The sequence below is a fragment of the Sebastes umbrosus genome, chromosome 1, assembly GCF_015220745.1.
Source record: "Sebastes umbrosus isolate fSebUmb1 chromosome 1, fSebUmb1.pri, whole genome shotgun sequence".
NCBI lineage: Eukaryota > Metazoa > Chordata > Actinopteri > Perciformes > Sebastidae > Sebastes > Sebastes umbrosus.
Window position 1 is genome coordinate 23,547,107 of NC_051269.1, and position 14,931 is coordinate 23,562,037.

General features: G+C 40.0%; 1 protein-coding gene across 4 annotated transcripts in view; it reads right to left on the minus strand.

Moving 5' to 3' along the window:
- Window positions 1–551: 551 nt before the first annotated feature.
- pcbp4 (poly(rC) binding protein 4) overlaps window positions 552–14,931 on the minus strand; it is a 165,932-nt gene continuing 151,552 nt past the window's right edge. For 2 of the 4 annotated variants that reach the window (XM_037772960.1, XM_037772950.1), the window contains exons 14-15: window positions 10,454–10,623; window positions 552–2,497 (exon numbers count right to left, since the gene is read on the minus strand). In XM_037772960.1, coding sequence (XP_037628888.1) covers window positions 2,095–2,497; window positions 10,454–10,623 — 573 coding nt within the window. In that variant the 3' untranslated portion in view covers window positions 552–2,094. Of the gene's footprint in view, window positions 2,498–2,562; window positions 2,925–10,453; window positions 10,624–14,931 lie in introns of those variants that run through there. The other 2 variants (XM_037772967.1, XM_037772974.1) reach the window with 2 other exon arrangements.

Genomic DNA, 14,931 nt, shown 5'->3' on the forward strand with positions numbered 1-14,931 from the left:
GCTCAGTGTTAGTGACCAGTGATATAAACTCTCTGAGGGAATATTTCATATTAGTCAATAAATATGAGAGTATACAATAGGATAAGGAGTAGGGGACAAAAAGAGAGCAGGAAACAGGAAAGGAGGGAAAAGCTGAATAGTCTCTATGGCTTTTACAGGCTTTGTGGCCCAAATAACCTTTAACACCAGTATCATCATACAGTAGCTACAAACACCCACCGAACCCCCAAACAGTCACTCTGATACGGGCAGAGCTACAAAAATGAGTCCTGAATAAAAACTCAAACAAAACCGTCAAAGTGGGATTATTGGAAAAGGACGACGTGACAGCCTTAAACAGTCAGACCTGCTGGGACAGTTTGGATTCTGCTGAATTTGATTTTGATGCTTTTTTATGTCTCTGTATGCACTTTACGGTATTATTTATAGGGATGCACCGAGATGGCCGATTCCGATTTTTTAAAAGTCTGACCTGCCGATTCAGATTTTTTCAAATTCCTAAGAATTAATTTCTATAATTGAGAGCATACACAAGCATTTTTGTAACTTTCTTTCATGGAAAATTGAAATTCAGTTGCATGGTCATGATACAAGATTGACTTGTAAAGAGTAACTGTGTGTTTAAAGCCAGGATGGGCAATCTTGAGAAACTAGCAAGAGTACACTAGATTTTTAAAAACGATCCAGTGTTGGCAACTCTTTTCCAATGAAAGTAGCTATCAGCATGAGCTGCTAAGTAGCTACAAAAGTCCCTACATCTAGAGAGAAAGTCCCAAAGTCGGCAACATTGACAGTCTGTCGCTTCCGGCCTCCCTCCAAAGCCACTCCCCCACCATTATCATTACAAAGCTAAACATTTCATCTCATCCATAACCTGGATGAAGCTAACCGTTCAACATGCAGTACCTTCAAACTGCACACAGAGACATAAAGGCACCCATGGGTTTGTGTTTGTAGGAAGGAAAACTAGTTTCCCCAAGATTTTCCCAAAATAATCTACAATGCAAAGGAGATATAAGCAAATTGTGACGCGTGAGCCGACTTTCTGAGTTATGGCTGACCACTTATCTACAACCCTGAGTGTTTATCAAACCAGTGGATATCTGCACGGGGAAAAAATGCAGTTTTGATGCATAAGCAATGCTAAACAAACACCAACATAAAGCATCACAGTAGCAGTATAGAGTGATCCATCACCCTTCGGAAGCTGCTGTACAAGATTGTCTACTTTTGCCCACTTTAAACCACCGATGAGACATGAAAAGTCAAAAACATCCCACACGCTGCCAAATAATGAGTTCTCACCGTCAGTGACCTGACTTTGAGGATTTAAGCGCTCATAAAACTTGAGAGAAAACGCTGACACAAAGACGTTGTTTGTGTCCCGTAGAAAAAGGTCAGGAAAACAAGATGGTTTGGGGATTATATCTGTATCTTCTATTTGTTGTTTAATTTATTTTTCCCATGTGGAGCTTAGACGGATTTCAGCATGAAAATTTGACCATCTCGCTCATTGCATTTCTGATTACCCATAAGCCACTGCCAATCTGGGTGTCTGGCTGTCACACAGAGCTCTTAACAGGGATCAGTTAACAGAGTGTGGCAGTTAATTATAGCTGTTTGTACGAGTTTGCAGAGGAAATGACTACTTCTTTTTTTGTAGTTTCTGATTTAGCCCCCTTTAGTTGGCCTTTTCTTAAGGTTTTTCCCTGGGCTTGAGTCGGTCCTCTTTCGCCGCACTGTGCCAGGTCAAGCTGTGCTGAGGTCCCGCTGTGGTAGCAGGGCCGACCACAACCAACCCACGATGGTCACGCTACTGTTCAGTGCGTCTAACCCATGGAAACAACTTATTTGTCGCTGCACATGGCTTCCATGTCATCAAGTCATGAAATCATACACGTTCCAATTATCCCACTTTGACATCGTTAAGTGATCAAAAAAATAAGAGATGGAGAGGCAGAGGAAGAAAGAGAAGTGAGAAGTGAGAGATTAAAAAGTAAAAGAAGTGTAAAAGAAGGAAAATAAAAGTGCCCTTCCATCTAAAAACCAGCCTCATTCCCAGAAGCTACCTCAGTGATGCAATCTCATCCGTCACTAGTACGGCGCAAACTTCTGCCTCTCCGGCTTCTTCATCCCATTGGCTGAGGCCGAGATCTTGGCCGTGTAGGACGCCAGGGCCGCCGCTGCGTGAGCCTGAACCGGAACCGTCTGCATGGAACCCGGCATCATGGGAGCTCCGATAGCAGAAGCCGCTGCTGCTGAGGCAGGAGGGGTGGAGAGTGCCAGGTAAGGGAATGATTTCATTCCCAGGAGGCTGGAGAGGGGGAGGGCGTAGGGAGCGCCCAGCATTTGAGCGTGGGGCATCGCTGCGCCCATCGCTGCCAGGGGGGAGGAGGAGGAGGACGAGGCGGGGGGGACGGGCTGGGTGAAGCTCATGGTCAGGTCAACGGGAGACGGCATGGAGGAGGACTGGGCGGTGGATTTGGCGGTCTCTAAACTGGAGGAGGGGAGGGACGGAGGGAAGGGAGGAAGGAAGAGGTCGGGAGAGGAGGTGGAGGGAGAGGACGGAGGGTGGAGGGAGGGGAAGACAGGGGTAAGGGAGAGGGAATTTTGGATGGAGAAGGGTTAGAGGGTTAAATAAAAGACATGTTAAAAAAAAACAAGAGAAAAAAACAAATTAAACCCAAAGAGAAAACAAAAACAAAAACAGGATATTTTGGAGAGTAAAAATGAAATAAAGGAAATTTGACAAAACTCAAATCATAAAACAGGTGTGTTTTGCTGGAGGTTGCAACAGATTATTGTAGGGGAGTTCGCTGTACGGATGGGGGGTGTGCTGTATAAGTGGGGTGATGGCTTGGGAGGGGAGGAGGGAACAAAACCATTATAGATATATTAGGATGGAAGCTTTGTCAGAGATGATGCTGGTTCAAAAACAGGAAAAAGAAGCAGAAACAAAACACAAAAAACAAGTTACTCTTTTAGAGAGCTGAAGTCCAACTCCACGCCCAGGTTAGCGTGGTTAACATGGTCTCTTTCATTATACTGGGGTTTCATATTCTAAGCAAAATGGATATCAATGACTGTACGGGACAGTAAAATTTAACATTAGAATTTACCAAAATTAACAACAGCTCCAATGAGTCTTAGCCAGAGGCGTGCTATCAAAACATAAAGGGAGCTTTAGTGGTTGAATGCTAACGACATCATTTTGTTTTTTCTTGTTGTTAAATGCTAATAAGTGTAGTAGATCACAATTTAACTTATTATCTGACAGCGTTTTAGAGAGACTAATGAAAGACACAAACATAGGCTAGCTTGAACATGGGAGTGGAGCTGTAGCTCTCTAAAATACAGTGCCATTTCTTATATTCTGTAGCAGCTACAAAGACAATAATAATGTTTCTTCAATTCATCTGGAAGAGGATCATTTCTTCAAGCGTTCACTGGCAGATCGATGACTTGATCATGGAAAAGTTATTGCAAAACACTTCTATACTCTTGGTATTAACATGCAACCTGTTATCTGGATACATCATCTGGATAATGACATCTGATTCTTGCATCTCGATTCTGATTTGGTCCCCATATGTACATCGGCTAAGCAGAGGCAACCGAGTCGCCAGAAAAAATGTTGGCATTGCTGAATGTTGATGTCTTTGAACCAAAAATTTGTTTAGTAAATGTGTTTCATATCAGCCTTGTATCACGCTTGCAGAAACGCACAATGCCATCGGGTTAAAGTTAGAAAAAATATCACGGTTTGTGTTCAAATCATAACGTAAAAACGTAGCGTAACAATGTAGCATAACAACGTAATGTCACATAACAACAAAGCAACGTAACAACATAACATAACGTAAAATAACATAACATAACATAACGCAACGCAACGCAACGCAACGCAACGCAACGCAACGCAACGCAACGTAACATAACATTAAGTAACATAACATAATGTAACATAACGTAATGTAACATAACATAAAAACTTAACAATGTCATGACGTAAAGTAACAATGTAACTTAACAACATAATGTAACAACGTAATGTAACAATGTAATGTAACAACTTAATGTTACAACGTAATGTAACAACGTAATGTAACAATGTAACAACGTAATGTAACAACATGTAACAATATAACGTAACAACGTAACGTAACAACGTAACGTAACAACGTAACGTAACAACGTAACGTATCAACATGTAACAATATAACGTAACAACGTAATGTAACAACGTAACGTAACAACGTAACGTAACAACGTAATGTTACAACGTAACATAACAACTGTAATAATGTAACTAGTCTGAAGAAACGTACAATGCCAACATCTTTTCCTGGCGACTGGGCTGGCAGAGGGAAAAAATGCAGCCGTATGGGCCGGACTTATTTTTTCCTTTGCAGAGTAAGATGTCGTCTTTAGCTATTTGTCGGGCTTGCTCAAGAAAGTTCTAAGTGGCCATTCGGCTTTTTTGGCCAAACTTTACAGATATCATTTACACCTGGCTTGGACTTGAATGTGAGCCAGATCACCCCCAGTGGGATCTGCATGCATTCACACCAGCATGTCTGTGTATTTCCTTCTCCAGATAAGATACCCAGATGCAGATCACATCTTACTTTCAGGTGTTCATGACATTTTTTTAGGGGATATTGCTTGAAAAACAGCAGTATTGTACATCCTTCTGTAACCTGACCCAACCAGGTGACATGGATATTTACTGTGTCACCTGTGTTTAAAGACAGTGAAACTGATGTTCAAGAGGGAAAGAAGGATGAAACAAAACTGCTATAAAAAAGAGAGAACTGTTACAGCTCTAAGTCAAGCTAAACAGCATTAAACAGGAAAGGTTAGGGCATGAAAAGTAACAAATAGTCTATACCTCACCCACAAACTGTCACATTGTTATATTTAGAAGCTGTATTTGCTATATATTTTTGTTGTTATCCTACAAATAAAAAGCGAAGAGAGACAACAGTGCATTATGTAAGCAATTTTTTACAAAATTTCAATCAATCATCTAACAGCAAAATGACCATGTGCTTTTACACAGTCTAGCTCTCAATTAGTATTAAATATAAAAAAAACCTGTGTTAAGGTTGTGTAGAACTACTTTGCCATAGTAATTCAATTATACCCCTAAAAAAAAAATTATAAACACTAAAGATTCGGTGACAATCATCTTAAATGCGCCAACCTAACAAGTGTTGACTTGAACGGAAACATTCATTGCATCCACTCAAGTTCTTTCCCTTTCTCTGCACACTGTGGAGGGAGTGTTTGAGTTTGACAGGTTCCCTGATTGCACACAAAGGTCCAAAGGGAGCGCGCACCAAGGCATGAATAATCAACGGCAGATAAAAGAGAGTCACGTTCAGATCAGAGCGATCAGCCTCCGCTTGTCACTGACGAAACCACACAAAGCAAACGCACTATTCTGAGTTCTGCACTGGAGAAGGAGACATTGTGAGATTACACCGTAGAAAGGTGTCAATATACCGTTTTCTAGCTGATGCAGATAATGTTATTGAAACAGGTGATATGACGCTAAGCTACAGTAGGATAGCAGCAGGATACATGTCAGGACACGCTCAGGTTCAGGCAAGATCACAAAATAATTATTAGACGTGGATAAAATAAACATCGTTTAACAAAAGATGAATTTGAAAGGTTTATCTTAACTTATGAGACATAATTTGCCCCAAAAGAGTCTCTGATGAAGTGAAATGATTTATAGATGTTGCAGTCTTTTAAATGTAAATGCATTACAATCCAAATCACGCGTCAGCAGTGTTTCACCAGGATGTCCCATGGCGAAGACGAGGGACATGAATAATGCCTTAATGAATAAGTACACTTGTGTTTGATGTACACAGGTGGGCAGGTTGATACACAGGCGTGCAAGAACATCACACACACACACACACACACTCACACTTAACACGACAGGGCTCATTGCATTTGAGGTATATAAGTCTAAAGATATTGCGAGTTACATACAGTATATTCATTTGCATCTTCTCTGCGCATTCTGTTTGATCAAAGAGAGCAGGCGGCTGCTTTAATAACTGCTGCTTTGTAATGGATTCAGACAGAAGCACTAATGTAATGCAGCTAGTTGTGACCACGTAATATTCTAGATCCAATATACACTACCTGCGAGTGGAAGAAGTACTCAGTACAACAATTAAGTCCTGCATTCAAACTCCTACTTAAGTAAAAGTATAAAAAGAATTATCAGCAAAATGTACTCTAAATATCAAAGTACTCATTCTGCAGTAAATGACTTATTATAAAAAATATATATATGACATTATTAGATTAATACTGATGCATAAGTAGTATATTTCCAGTTTGAACTACTTTCTGTACTGTTATGTAGTTTAGTCCAGTGGTTACCAACATAGGGTTCGGGCCCCCCCAAAGGTTCACAAGATAAATTTGAGAGGTCGTGAGATCATTTAATGTGGTAGGAGAAAAAAAAAGTCATTATGGTCCTACTGTCTGGACATCTCTACCACATTAAATAAGGTCTGCTACAACACTTATTTTTTTTTAGTTAGGTTTAACGTGTGTGGTTAATGGGTCAAACCTTTATTTTAGAATCATTATCATTATTATTATTATTCCCATTTAAATAATAATAATTATAATAATAATAATTATTATTTTATTAATACATTCTTATCATATGTTTTTGTCATGTATGATCGTTGCCTATTTTTTTATTTATTTTTTGCTCTTTAATTTGAAGCACATTAAAGAAGAGAAACCAGCAAGAGTACGCTAGATTTTAAAAAATGATTCAAATCTCATCCAATGAAAGTAGTTAGCAGCACTAGCTCCAAAAGTCCCTAAATCTAGAGAGAAAGTCGCCATGTCGGCAACACTGACAGTCCGTCCCTTCAGGCCTACCTCCAAAGCCACTCCCCCAAAATGATCATAATGAACGTAAACAAGCGTAGCACCCACCCTCCGGTTCCCCCCAGGTTAACACTGTTACGTCTGTCAACATTGTTGTCGTTCTTTTCACTGTTAGCACCGTTAGCTATGAGCTACTGTTGAGAGTCGTGCAGAGGCAATAGAAATGCTCCCAATCTCACATTCAGCTCCTTTAACAATGCATGCTATTGTATTGTAAAGTCTTAATCTGAAATGTAGTTAGTAGGGCTGTCAATCGATTCCAATATTTAATTGCGATTAATAGCATATTTTTTATCTGTTCAAAATGTACCTTTAAGGGAGATTTGTCAAGTATTTAATAATCTTATCAACATGGGAGTGGGAAAATATGCTTGCTTTATGCAAATGTATGTATATATTTATAAGTAGAAATCAATTAACAACACAAAACAATGACAAATATTGTCCAGAAACCCTCACAGGTACTGCATGTAGGATAAAAAATATGCTCAAATCATAACATGGCAAACTGAAGCTCAACAGGCAACAACATCTGTCAGTGTGTCAGTGTGCTGACTTGACTGACTTGCCCCAAACTGCATGTGATTATCATAAAGTGGGCATGTCTGTAAAGGGGAGACTCGTGGGTACCCATAGAACCCATTTTCAATCACATATCTTGAGGTCAGAGGTCAAGGGACCCCTTTGAAAATGTCCATGCCATTTTATTTGGAGCATAATTTAACCTCCTTCGCAACAAGCTAGTATGATAAAGTTGGTACCAATGGATTAGGTTAAGTTTAAGTTTTCTAGTTTCATATGGTGCCAATATCGTCACTCTAGCTTTAACATTGAGCCCGCTACAACCTAAAACCGCAAGTTAAGTTAATGTGTTAAAGAAATGAGTGGTGTTAAATTGAAGGAACGTGTTATTATCGTGTTAACTTTGACAGCCCTAGTAATTACTAACTGCAGCTGTCAGATGAATATAGTATGATAAGTACATTAAAACTGTTCTTAGATACAGTTACTGTCTACCACTGATGAATAGACTTCAGCACAACTATCTACCGAAGAGAAGATAGTCTCACAGAGTGCTGTCATTTCATTCAGTTTGTAGTATTGATTTAGCTGCTGTTCTGTGGTCAGCCAGTGAGAGAAGAGATGGAATGAGCTTTGACGGGTAGTCTTATCTGTCTGTTGACTGATTGGAGAAAAAAAAAATGTAATGGAAAAGAGCAGGTTTGTCATTGATACTTGAGCGTCAGTCCCTCACCTTCCCTGACCTGACATTTCAGACTGAATGAGGCTGACCCGTCCGTATACACGTGCTTTACACCCTGTGTGGACGTGTGATATTCTCCCTGCTGTCAGTGGCAGGCGGACTGGTAAGTGAAATATCAATTTCATCCAGAGTCCAATCATGAATTTGCATATTCATGGGGGTGGTAACTTGTATTAAACCTGCCTGGCAGTCTGTGTCTCTCATATTGAGAGGCTGATTAGATGGCTGGGCGAAGGAGAACCTAATACCGGGTACACACTACACGATTACACAATTATCTTTGCACATATTCCTGTGGTGTGAGGTACGTTAAGAGCGTTTTTTTAAATCCCCGATCGGCGCGGAAGTCCATCCTGGGCGCACCGATTTCAAATCGTAAATATTAAACATGTTCAATATTTATGATCGGATATTCTGTTCTTCCGCGAAAGTCAGGGAAGGTCTCAGTTTTTAAGTTACATTACAATCTGTTCACACTTTGGCAATACAATGCAATTAATACTTGTTAATTGTTAATTATAGTACCTTTAATTTACGTACTAAAGTTAAGTCGTTAACGTAAATAAGTCATCGTTGACTTGGTTTCATATGGGACATGAACAGCGGCCTCCTGGGTGAAAGTCCTGTGTTTGTTTGACCCATCTACCACCTCGACCTCTTCCCTACACGGCCTTTCTTATTCTTTATACTACTCTTATTTACTACGTCACTTGACTTCCGGAGCACTTGCTCTGAGCTTCTAACACTACCAAAGCATGAAATGACACGTGAAAAGCAAAGAATGCGTAGTGATAATACGACTTAAGAAATTGCTGTTGTTATTTATACTCCATTTGGTGACAGCAGGCTTGGCTGGTGCACATGCATCCAGTTCCTCAAGGATTGAGCTTTACAAAACAGATATCATTATTATTCTTAAATTGGATAAAACAAATGCATCTGAATATTTCAGATTTTGTACAGAGTTGTAGTCGTGAATCTACACGCATCTGGTCCCAGGTATAATGAATATCTGAGGGTTAGAAGCTTTCACATGGATTCACCTGAAGCCTCAGTGTTTACCACACAGTATTTTCTACACAGTGTTTGTCCTGATCGGTTTGTACAGCCTGTTCGCACTAAAAGATGTATAAATGCCATGATAATGCTTGCTTGTTTAGCGCGCAATAGGTACGCCTTTTTTCATTTCCGCGTGTTATTTGTACGGCATGTATCCTGAACTGACTGCAATGTAAACGCATCCACGTATAAATGCTACTGTAAGAGTCAATGACGTAGCATAAGAAGAGAGAAAGACCATTCATGGTGGACGGTTGGGGAGGTTGATGGGCCACACAAACACAGGCCTTTTAACCAGGAGAACCGTGTTTGAGACCGTTGTTGACCAGTGTTTTGTTTTGTAAGTTACGTTAGTGACGTTTGTCACGTGTTTTCTGTAGTTGTGTTACGTTGTTTCCGTACATATTTTACTTAGTTTACTTACTTATTTTAAGCCCAACCATGACGTTTTCCCTTACCCTAACTAAGTGTTTTCTTGCCTGAACCTAAGTGAATCTAACTGCGGACGTCTGAGTGGCGTACAGATGAAACGTGAAAAGGCTAAAATACGTACTCATGACACGCGGACTGTCTTTGTAATGTCATGGTGTTTATACGCCTTCTCGTGAGACGGGGTTGGTTTGTATGACTGCCTGTGCAGCTGCCATTAAAGTGAAACTGCCCACATTGCAACATGGTGAGAATAAATAAATTAAACTATTTCAATATGATTTGGTTCTCTGGCTTATTTGACAATTCAGTGAAAAAGACCAACTGTGCTCATCAAACTATTGACTGCATAAAGCACAATATTATTAATAATATGAAGAATTGCAGTGGACCAGTAACAGACTCCGACACTCTTAAATGTTGTGTCTGCAGGGGCTTTGAGTTAGTCCAGTTTTCACAGTTATTGAGTCTAGAGATGATTGAACATAATGATTTGGGGAAGAAAGCTTGACAGAGTTCTTTTCATCTGTGATCTCAACTCTGTCTCTCATCCGGGTGTTCATTAAAAAACAGAGAGCTTAAAGCAAATACCTACTGAGGAGGCAAAGGAGCAGCAATACTTCCATTCCTGGAGGAGCGAGTGAAGTTAGTGAAAGAGAAATCTTGACCTGGTTTAAAATGGAGAGCTAACTCCAACAGTAGGTGGATTGTATATTGTATACTGTAACGTGACAGCAGTTGATACTTCCCTTTAGTTTGGATGCTTACCATGAAGTGATCAGGTACTGAGCCAGGTTGATGGCTATCGGTGTACCGGTGATGGTGACGTGGCGGTCACTGGTGCTGTCGATCTGACTGCCGATCTTGATCTGAGCTCCCGACACCTGCCGGATCTCGTTTATCTTGGTGCCCTGGCGACCGATGATTGAGCCAATCAGCTGTGGGGAGGATGAGACGGTGAGGATTAGGATTAGAGGCATTCACTGCAGCATTTTGGGGTTTCTCAAAGTGAAGACTGTATTTTAAATAAACATTGCTTTGACAGTATTGTTGTTACTTTTTTCTCCAGATGCTTGTTTATTACTCTTTCTGTACATTTTTAGTTCTGCATAAACCAAAGTATTAGACACATTAAAGGGTAACTTTGGTATTTTTCAACCTGGACCCTATTTCCCCATGTCTTTGTGTCTAACTGACTAATAGGGTCAACTATTTCTGAAATAAGTCCAGTATTGATGGAAAGCGCTGTAGACGGCAGCTGCTCACAGGCTACAATATGTTGCTATTGGGGCAAGCTGGCACCGTCATTTACGTCCACTAGAAGTGCTTGTTTTTGCCATGACAGGCTCTGATTGTTATTATAAGTGTCTGATATTATGGAAAGAGTCTCGCTCAAGGCGAAGTCTCGTTGTGAAATCTAGCGAGGTGACGTGTTGCTGGAAGACAACGTTGGACCAGTAGAGTACATCCATGGTGGAAACGCGAGTGGCAGCCGGGCAGAGTTTGTTGTGTTGAAGTACAGAAAGCGTAGCTTAGTGTTATCTAAAATATTTTCAATGTCATGGCTGAATATTTAGATGATTTCACAATGTGGATGAGGTCTGAGTTCGATGGCCGCCCATATTTATTTGAGCCAGAGTATACGGATATTCAGATTTCACAACAAGACTTCTCCTTGAACGGGACTTGGACACAATAAAAGACAGACCGAATCAAGCGGAAGGTAAGAACAAACTTTTTATTTCTCTGTGGGGTCCTTTCCATAATGTTTTCAGACACTTCTAAACACTAACTATCTTAGCCTGTGGCAAAAACAAATACTTTTAGTGAACGTAATGTTACTTTGAGGCTGCTTGATAATAATTAGTAAACATTATTATCATTTCATTGTTTGTTAACATTAAAATAAGTATTTTCTTAGTTTAATTAACTATAAATTTACCATTTATAAATGATGGTTATTATAAAAAAAAGGCATATTACAAGCATCATAAACCTCAATAAGTTATTTTGTAGATGAAGGAAGGATATCTGAACCCACACCTACACCCGACCCTTGTCTCTCTCTATGTAGTTTATTTTCCATCCTCTCTATCCATTCTTCTTGTTATCTGTCCGTGTCTGTCTAACAATATGGAATAGCAACAGGTGGTGAACTCTGACTCATCTGCCTGCCGTGAGCCTAGTGTTTCTGTGTGTGCTATACTAGTCCCAATGTCATGCAGTGGATGTCACAGTAACAATAGACAGATAGTTACTGTGCTTATCTCGGTGTCAGGTCAGACCATAAATACGTCTTGTTACTTTTTTTTTCCTAAGAGGCAAACACGTGTTGGCAGGCTGGCATCAGGCTGTGCTGCATCTCCTGTGTTGCTTTCGGAGCTGAACCGTATTAAAAAAAACTGATGTGCTAACGCAAATTTTCACAAATCAAATAGAAACTTTCATAATAACCTTTCAGCATATTGTAATTCAAGTGTTCTGAGAGATAATTAGACTTCTGCACCTCCTCATGGCTCTGTTTTCAGGCTTTGAAAAAATAGCCCATAACGGGAGACTTTAGCCAATCACAGGTCATTTCAGAGAGAGCGTTCCTATTGAGCGTTCCTATTGGCTGTGCTCCGGCTGGTGGGCGGTGCCTGGGATTTTCTCAACTGATCTCAACATGGCGGCCGGGTCACAAACTTTCTTATTTTACAGATTAACAGTACACTACAAGATGTTTCTGAAAACATTTTAAAATAGTCATTACAGTAACAATATTGATTCATATTTGATCAGCGCTGCCTTGTTTGACCGTTTGATCGGAGTTTGCGAGTGATTGACAGCTGCTCAGAGACGGCAAGGCTCCAGCTCGGCTCTGATTGGTTGTTTTCCTCCAGTCTGTGAAATCTTGCAGATGCCATTAGGAGCACCAGAGGACACAGAGGCACATGATTTTTTCAGATTACCTGTCTCATGTACTACAGACAGGATATAGTGACCGTTTTATAAAAATAACTTTTTTTTATCATATTTGCATCATTTCCACCCACTGCAGCTTTAAGTACGTACGTTCACCGACTGTGGAGGTAGTTATAAGTGTGTTACTTACTGTAAGTATGAATGATACGTGACAAACAAGTCAACATTGACTTCTGGTTTCACACGGGATACAAACAGCGGCCTTCTGGGCAAGTGTCCAGCTTGACCTTCTCACTACGTGGCGTTTGTCGCTCTTTATACTCCCTGTTCACGATTACGTGGATTACATATTAATTGATTTCATGATATATATACAAATTATAGTGCATTATTTTTCGTAGGTATAGCTACGAACGGTGTACGAGAACAGCCTGAGTAAAAAGATGGACCGAAGACCAGGTTTCATTTTCTCTGACAAAACAACACATATTAACGACACTATTATAATGTACAGGAACTGTTGGCAATACTTTCCTCCTCTGCTCTGACAACATGAAACAATAGTGTTATGAGAGATAGTGGCAGGGGGAATAATGAGGAGCAGTGTCAACACAGCGAGGGTGTAAATGTAACCCAATTAAAAAATAATAACAATGGTATATTTTACTGATCCCCACAACGGAAGTCTGGTGTAAAGATTCAACTAATTATCTCTCTGCATGGCTCATTAGCCTGAAATGTATCACATTAAGGGACACATAGTATTAAATAATTTGATCATTTACAGTTAATTATTTGTTTACTTGATAAGAAAATTAAGAGACACTAATGTAATAATACTTTGCCTCAGAGGTTAGTGATTCATTTAATGACTTATAATGAAAGGAATTGTAATTCTCTTTGCACTCGCTGCATTATGATTATTATTTCCTTGTGATCACAGTAAAGCGATTTCTGGATTTCAATATAGAAACATGTCTTCATAAGATCAAAACAAGCTGTTAGAACAAAGCTTGTTCTGTCAAGACGAGGACATAATGACTTTCTGATCACGACAAATGAAAACATCAGAAACAAATACACACACATCATCCTTGGCCTTGAGTCAGTGCACATGCAGTATTCTCAAGGACGGCATGGAGACAAACTGATCCAAAAGAAACTAGAAATTTGATTAGAGTCAACTGGGAAAAATACAAAACATGCCAGGCTGTTGGATACACAATGATTCAATCTGGTATTGAGGATACTATGGATACTAAAGCCAAGCTGACTTACACTGGCATTAAACAAGCTGTGATCAGTGAGCTACCTCCGGATCTGAGAAGTGAAGCGAATGCAGAAGTGCCTTAAACTTGCATTCTTTCTAATAGCCAGCAGGGGGCGACTCCTCTGGTTGCAAAAAGAGGTCTGATTGTATAGAAGTCTATGAGAAAATGATCCTACTTCTCACTTGATTTAATACCTCAGTAAACGTTGTAAATATGAGTTTATGGTCTCAATCGCTAGTTTCAAGTCTTCAAAACAGCATGATGGTAAATGGTAAACGGACTTGCATTTATACAGCGTTTTTCTAAGTCTTTCGACAACTCAAAGCGCTTTTCACTACATGTTAGCATTCACCCATTCGCACACACGTTCATACACGTATGGCAGAGGCTGCCATGCAAGGTGCCCATCAGGATCTAATCTAAATACCCATTCACACACCGATGGCACAGCCTTCAGTAGCAATTTTGAGGTTCAGTATTTTGCTCAAGGACACTTTGACATGTGACTGGAAGAGCCGGGGATTGGACCACCGACCTTCCGATTGGTGGACGACCTGCCACAGCCGTCTCATGATGTTGATTTCGTAAATTTACATTCATTTTTATTTTATTTGTATTCGTTTTTTAACCAGGCAATTTGTTTCAATTTTGTTTTGTTTTTTCAAGGTCAAAGGTCAGGGTCAGGTGTATAACAAGATCTGAGCTGGTTGGGAATCACTCTTTCAGTCAGGGAGGATGAAACACATGTAAAGGCAGACAAAAGTAAATGGACTATATTTATACAGCGCTTTACAATCTGGGGTTCAGTGTCTTGCTCAAGGACACTGTGACATATGGACAGGAGGAGCTCTAGCTGCTGAGTCACAGACTTCCTCTACTCTGTTTCAAATCATTTTTGAATGAAACAGAGTTGCATATATTGAAATAACTCTCCATCAATTCTCTCTCCACTCCTCAGCCTTCTCACTTTCTCTCCCTCTCTGTTCTTTTTTATCCGCTTCTGACCCAGATCTTTACTTTATTCATACTGTTTGCCTCCTCTTTTTCTGCTTCCTTCATTCAGTATCTGGC